The sequence below is a fragment of the Mycetomoellerius zeteki genome, unplaced genomic scaffold (assembly GCF_001594055.1).
Source record: "Mycetomoellerius zeteki isolate Tzet28-1 unplaced genomic scaffold, Tzet1.0 scaffold379, whole genome shotgun sequence".
NCBI classification, from domain to species: domain Eukaryota; kingdom Metazoa; phylum Arthropoda; class Insecta; order Hymenoptera; family Formicidae; genus Mycetomoellerius; species Mycetomoellerius zeteki.
The window spans coordinates 140,636-147,982 of record NW_017257370.1 but is presented as its reverse complement, the minus strand read 5'-3'; the positions used below and the strand labels follow the sequence as shown (position 1 = coordinate 147,982).

Below are 7,347 nucleotides of genomic sequence, written 5' to 3'. Positions count from 1 at the left end.
CTTTTCGCGTATATCCTCTGGGTACTGAGCCCTCCCACCACGTCAAAGTCGTACCCGGGAGAGGGAAGATATATATAATCTGATCTGAAAAATGTAATATATAGCTATTATCTATACTACTGTGCAATTATCGGTTAACTTTTGGAAATGAATATCAAAAACATGTCAATTCGCCATTGAATTGCGAAATAAATTCAGAGCAGATAAAAAGGCTGAATCTCTTTTATTACGATGTCTGTAAGATATGATTAGAGTCAACAGAATGAGCTAGAGATTAATAAAAAAGAGAAATATTTCTTTTATTACCGATAAATAGTTTCAAAGTTACACTCAATTTTATCATATTACGAAGGATATACGAAAACGAAAAATTAATTTAATTATTAATTACGCAAATTATATTAATTATGAAAGTAGGAATATCGAATAAATTGCGTTATTTGTATGAGAGTATTTATTAACGTTGCTTTTTTATGACTCGTGTGATACCTGTGATACCGTTCGAAGAATAATCGAGAATTATACTCAAGCGAGACAAAAATGTTACATTAAACAAAAATAATTGTCCGTAATTATCGAGAAATAGTAATAAATTCTGTTTTTCCATCGCGTTTTGATTTCAAATGAATGAACCGTACTAAATATCTGTTCCATGATATATGATTGTCATCTCGATTCTTTTACGAATAATTAATCGTGCGAGCTAGTAATCGTATACTGAGAGTATTCATAAAGTACAACGTTTCGTATTATTATACATTTAGCATTTTTCGCGATGTATATCAATATGTTTCAAAAAGAAATGTAAAGAAGAGCAGCACGCGACTCGGCTACCTGACTGTACGAGACTCGGTAAGAGAATGACTGCGCGGTAACTACGCTTAACTACGCGCGTCCGCCCGCCCGCCCGCGCCAAAACAAACCCCAAGGTTACGCGCCGATCATTTAATGTTGAAATATTAACGCTTATTACAAAATGAGTAAAATAATCTATTCGTTACATTTTTAATATTCCCTGATTAATAGGCTTTGTTGAACGATTTCTGCTTTATTTCTTAGATTCATTACGCACATACACAGCTCATGAATATCTTAGATATTTCATGTGTTCTCACATGAACGGTATAAAAATGAGATTCTTATTGTTAGATACTTTAAATTGTGGCTTTTTGTTACTTTGAATCGTATAATTCTGTCATTGTCGTCTTATTCCGCATTCTTAATACGAGAAAAGTAACACGTAAATTATATTTAAATTACACATCTCTAAATGTATGTGCATGCTATTTATACATATTATTCTATTTAGTCGAAATTGTTTCATAATTTAAAATAAATTCTGCATTTATCTTCATTTAAAAGATGTATGGCGTATTATTCATTTTTATTTAATTGTAAATTACCAAAGAGAGCAATAAAAATTGTGATATGTTGGGATGTCAAAAACATTTCACGTGAGCAATTATGTAAAAAAAAACCACGCTAGTAAAAACCTCTTTTTACTTCTTGCCTTTTATCAGCATATTGCAATTGATACGAAATATTTAAAATTATAAAATAAATGTCAAATATGTATCAAAATATAATTACGATATCACATTAAACGACCCGCGCCGCTAAAACTAGATATAAGAAATCGTTTCATTAATTCCGCGACGAAATACTAATTAGATTTTAGTTTATTTCACATAATATAAAAAATCCAAATTATCAATATATGAATATGTATACGAGGCTCGGTCATATTTAAAAAATAAAGATATTCAAAATACATATTTTTAATAAAAAGATAAACGAGTTATTTAAAATTTATTATTCACTCATAACGCAACCGTCTTTCTCCGAGGTCGCCAAGCGAATGCAAGCGAATGTCGAAATGATAACGTAGTCAACCACCGTGCCACGCGACGCGCCCCCACTCATCGCTGTTCGCTTGGCGCTCCCCCTCACTTTTCGCCGTGCGCACCCCTTCGTTGTTCACCCAGTTCACCATTCGGATATCCAACTGTCGCGTATGAAAAAATATTCACGGTTTATTCAATTAAAACGTAATTAGTTTTAAACGTAATTAGTAATTATTCGCGTGGGTGATATTTCTGATACTTCAACATTATGTCCCAATTTTCATTATTCTTTTTAATGATTCATATTTAAATAAAGGTTGATAATATTCTATACATCCTTTATATAAAGATACATGCAAATTTTCTTAATATTGCGAAGCAATTTGCGCTAAATACAACTTTGGCTGAAAGTATTAAATATCTTGTTAGTCATTATTTAATTTTTCAACTAAAAAATTAATTTATGACACTATACTGTTGCTACAAATTACTCTGTGTTTCAAAAATTTTTTAAACTTACGTATAATGCCGATCACGACTCGGTAAAATAACTGTTATAACTTATTTAAAAAAAATATATAAAATAGTTTCTGAAAGCTTATTTATTTAAAATATTAAATAAGAAATAAGTCAGAAGTGTTGTTATTTAAATAATGAATGCTAAATAACTCTTTTATTTTTAGAATAAGACGTGAATGACAGAATTCAGTAACTCAAAACAGCAAGACGTTTATCTTTTATTAAAAATGTTGTGTACACTGCGCGGATTTTGTGTGTATAACATAAATAATTATAATAATTATTCGGCAGACTGCACTATCATAATGCAATACGATTAGCGAAATACAATAAAATAATTAGCCATAAAAATAAAAAAGAAATTAAAAATATATTTACCTGCAAAAACAGACTACTAAATTTATTAGTAGCTCGTTTTTTTTACGGGTGAGTATTATACTTACAAAGAGGATCGCCGATAAAATAGGCGGGGATGATGGAGGGCTTCTAGCTAATTGTTTTTTTCTAAATTAAACCTTAAATTGACGTTATATGATTGGAAAAGTTTAAAGTATTCAAAGTCTCTATAATTGCTAGTAATTATATACTTACATACTATAAAAAAGCATGTAATTATGGTAAAAACGGGCTGAAAATTTGCATAAAAAAATAACTTCGTAATTCCATTGTTATATTATAAGGCCAAATTCGCTAAATTAACTTGTTTGAATATTCAATTTCGAGTTTCTTAAAATTTAACAACTTTTGTTTTCATAGTAGATGCGAAATTAAAATTTTCGTTTAAGGACCCATTAATAAACATTGTATTATTAAAAGATTATTAAATAAAAATGTAAATATTCTTATTGCAGAACCAGAATTTGGATTTTCTTGAATTATATGTGAATTTGTGTTATCATATGCATGCAATAATTTGTGTACGTTGTGAAATTCTTCAATATGATTTATGCGTTTAAATTTATAAAGAGTCAAAAGCAAGAACCAATCGTATTGAAGAATTTTTCACATTTACAAAGCTGCTTTCTCTGTTGAACGTAATCATTGGTTGGATCCACAAATAAGAACAAATCATGCTCATTCGCTCGGCAAGCATGCTTAGCTGCTTTGCCGACTTAAATTTGCCCATTGTTTTATTAGCTTATTTAAAACATTCATGTCGATTTTATTTCGTGTTATTACATATCGTTTATTACATATTTATGAACATTGAATTAAATGAAATTTATATTAAATATATTTTTTTGTGTATTGTATATTGATTGTAAATTAATAATTTAATTTGTAAAATTAAATTTATAATAGTTTGTATTAATGGTATTTTTTATTGTAAATAAAAATATTAGACAAATTATCAAACAATACTATTATATTAAATTTAGTTTTTATATTTATAAAATTTAATATTTATAAAATAATCATAAAAAAATTCTATAGGTGTGCAACAATAGGATTATAAGCTTTTAGAAAATAAATATTTACAGAAGAAGTGGAATGACGCATTAATAACACAATTTATTATTTTATTTATTACAAAGGAACTGTAGAAAGAAGTACATAGTAACTGTATGTACAAATAGCACAAGAGACAGTCAAACTTTCACCAGAATCATTCACTCATGTTCAAATGCCATGTGTATTAATGAATTCAGTCTGAATGTTTATTTTGTTGAACAATGAATAAAAGGCACTGGCAAGAATTGCTTCTCTTGTTTATTTTCAATGTACAACTCTCATTCTTTCATGCATCAACATATCAGCAAAATTTATTTACACACTTAAATCTAATATCAAAGAGTAACCATTGTGTTACTTTAAGATGTATTTCATATCTTTTACGAGCAGAAAATCTTTAAGTATTTAAATAATCGTCGCACGTTAAACGTTACGCAAACACTGGAAAATGCTCAATTTTTTTCTGAATTGGTTTTTCCGAATTGGTTTTTCTGAATTAATCTATCGTTAACATTTTGATGTAAAATGCGAACAAGTATACGATTTCCTTTTATATCGACGAGATAGCATAATTATGTTTGCTCTTTCGGCATTTATAAATATTATAAAATAGTGTTTCTAACACGAATTTATAACTCTCTTAGCTATTGCTATTGTAAATCTCGTAATGTTATTAATAGTAATTGGCGTAATGGTAATTGTGTCGTTACGATTTTTTGTGTCGCTCCACGTCCAGGAATTGTATGGGAAGCATGTATAAAGCATATCCAGATTGGTCTCTATTATCAGTACCTTATTCACATATAAAAGTCTTCAAAGTATGCTCATGACAGAAAACACAAGTTATCTATTATGCTGCGGCTGCGGCTCTGCGACCTGCTCTCTATTGTGAACCGGTTGTGTCAATGTATTTTGAAACCACATCATCCAGTTGCTCAGATAATGGCCGTCCAATTGATTTTCAGGATTGTCCCTTATCTGCACATCGTTCAATTCTTGAAAATTGCGAACGGTTTGGAGTTCCGTAAAATTATTGTTCACTGAATGGCCCCCATGCATCCTTACCTCCCTCTTTCTAAGGGCATCCTTTACTAACCTTTGCCTACGCTCCTCTTCCGTTTCGATGGCGGATTTTGTGAATCTCATTTCCCTGGCTCTCAGTGCGTCCCTTCGTAATCTTTCCTTCCTTTCTTCTTCTGTCTCTTTAGCGTACTGATTCAATCGGGCCTCTCGTCTCTTTGCTGACTCTTTATTCAATCTTTCCCTTCTTTGTTCCGGCGTTTCGTTTGCGTATAATGACAATCTCTTAATTCTCCTTTTCTCGGCCTCGCGATCCAGTCGCTTTCTCCTATCTTCCGGCGTTTCGTTGTACATTCTGTATTCTCTTTTTCTTGCTGCTTCAGCATCGAGTCGTTTTCTCCGTTGCTCCGGCGTCTCGTAATACATTCTCACCTCACGTCTTTTCGCCGCTTCCTTTGCCAACCTCTGCAAACGTTGCTCCTCGCTCTCTTGCTCGCATAACTTTTTCCGTTTCTCTTTCATACACTCAGCCTTTTTCCTCAATCTTTCCCTGCAGTCTTGATGATGCACGGCGGACTTTAGCCTAACGTGTTTCTTTGATCTTCTAGATACTTTAGTCTTTTCCTGTTCAAGACTATCTTTACCATCCGTTAAATGGCTCTTACGTTTTGCTAACGCGATCACATCGCTGGTGTCAACCTCAACGGGAATTTGTATGTTCTGTTTAGCATCCTTCAAGATTCTCAGTCGTATATTGGCATCGTTAGTGCCATCACATAACCATTCTGCAGTGTACAATGTGCTGTGATCCTCATCATCTTCCTTCTTTATATGGATGTTGAATTCATCCAAGAATTCATTCGGTATCGTTACTGTAGATATATTGTAATTGGTCGTTTGCATGTGTTCATCGTTCCGAATGAACACTTCTGTTGTGTTTGACTGTTTCTGAAACTCGATATTTATGGAATCGGAGTCTAAGGTATCTAAATAAATCGGATCAGTTAATACATTAGTAATAGCACCATTTTCGGTATGCTGTATGTTCCTTAAAGTGGATTCTGAAGCGTTTGATTCATCTGCTTCATTCTGGTCCTCGTCGATTAATTTCTCACTGTAGTTCTCCCTGATCTCGATAGTACAAAAATGTCCTGCCGATGTAATTATCTCGACTTCATTAAGATCTGCTTCGGGTTCATCGTTCTTCTGCTTATTGTACACTGAGAGCAAGTCTGCCGGCTGATTTCTTATTTGTACACCGTCTTCAGATATTTCCATGTCCCACCAGAGTTCAAATAATGCGCTAAACACGCTGAAATCATATGATAAAATGTTGTAAATAGTTTAGTTTGAATTGAAAATTATACGTGCATCGCAAAACATTAAATCTGATAAGATTTGTGTTGCAAAATTAATAACGCGTTTCGCTCTCTTCGTGAATATTTTTTTCGTGAAAAACATTCACTTTAAATTATAAATTCATTGCCAATTATTTCTCTACAAAAATATATACTAACATAACTAATATATGTCAGTGTTCCTTATAATCAACTATCTTTCTAACAAATTCTTCTGTCCTTTGGCGCATTTATTTACCTTTTTTCTGTAATTATTTTCAAAATTGTCATATTGTAATATATATATATTATTTATATGCATGCATTCTTCAGAACCGAAAATAGGATATCAAATGGTATCAAAAGTATTTTTGATAAAAAAAACAAAGTAAACGAGCATATTTTAGCAATGTCGATTTCTTGCACGAATCGCCGACAAAATTATGATAATTAGATGCTAGAACTTGTCGGAAGTGTGCTCCATACCTGCGTATCGTCTGCTTGACAGCTGATTCAAGATGGCAGCGTGGATGGCACTTTGGAGTCGTGCATTTCCGTAGTATCTGTCAACAGCACGTGCAATGCGATCGTCATTCTTGCTCTCGCATTACCATGCTAGACGTCGCAAATCGCGCGTAAACTCGGCATATCGTCAAACTGATCACGCGTCTTTATCCGAAATTCATTCGAACGTCGAGCGCCGCTCGTCCATCCACGTCTTTCGTCATTGCTAGTGGCAACGAGACTTGAGAGTGGACTCTAGAACAGAATTCAAGTCGCACGTTAAAATCGAAGGTGGCGCCAAAAGATGACGGTGTGTAAAGTCACTAAATTAACACAGTACCGCGAACTGCCGCCATTTTGGCTCCATGACGCGGTTATTTCAAACTTATGTATGAATATATATTATGTATTAGGAGTTTTATGTATTAGGTGCCGTCCGGCAATAGGGGAACTCTTCTTATAAAGTAAAATGGTAAATTAGATATATCAATTTTCTTTGCAATTTTTATTTGTTTTAAAAAATATAAAAGAAAGGAACTCTTATATAATATAAAATATAAACAATGAAAAAAATATGAGTTAATAATTAAAATCATAAACGGAAGCCTTTTTCGCTGCGGTTTTTGCAATTCTCAATACAGCAACCGGGCATTTTCGACGTTTTCTAACCA

At 32.5% G+C, this 7,347-nt stretch overlaps 1 protein-coding gene across 2 annotated transcripts; it reads right to left on the bottom strand.

Moving 5' to 3' along the window:
- Positions 1 to 4,344: 4,344 nt before the first annotated feature.
- LOC108726000 (stress response protein nst1) lies at positions 4,345 to 6,900 on the bottom strand. 2 transcript variants are annotated; one of them, XM_018453348.1, is made up of 3 exons: positions 6,659 to 6,900; positions 4,912 to 6,147; positions 4,712 to 4,793 (listed from the first exon to the last, which is right to left on the bottom strand). In XM_018453348.1, the coding sequence occupies exons 2-3, from the start codon at positions 6,111 to 6,113 to the stop codon at positions 4,790 to 4,792; spliced, it is 1,206 nt and encodes a 401-aa protein (XP_018308850.1). In that variant the 5' UTR covers positions 6,114 to 6,147; positions 6,659 to 6,900; the 3' UTR covers positions 4,712 to 4,789. The 2 variants fall into 2 exon arrangements, with proteins under 2 accessions (XP_018308848.1, XP_018308850.1); XM_018453346.1 differs by having other exon boundaries at positions 4,345 to 6,147.
- Between the last annotated feature and the right edge of the window lie 447 nt (positions 6,901 to 7,347).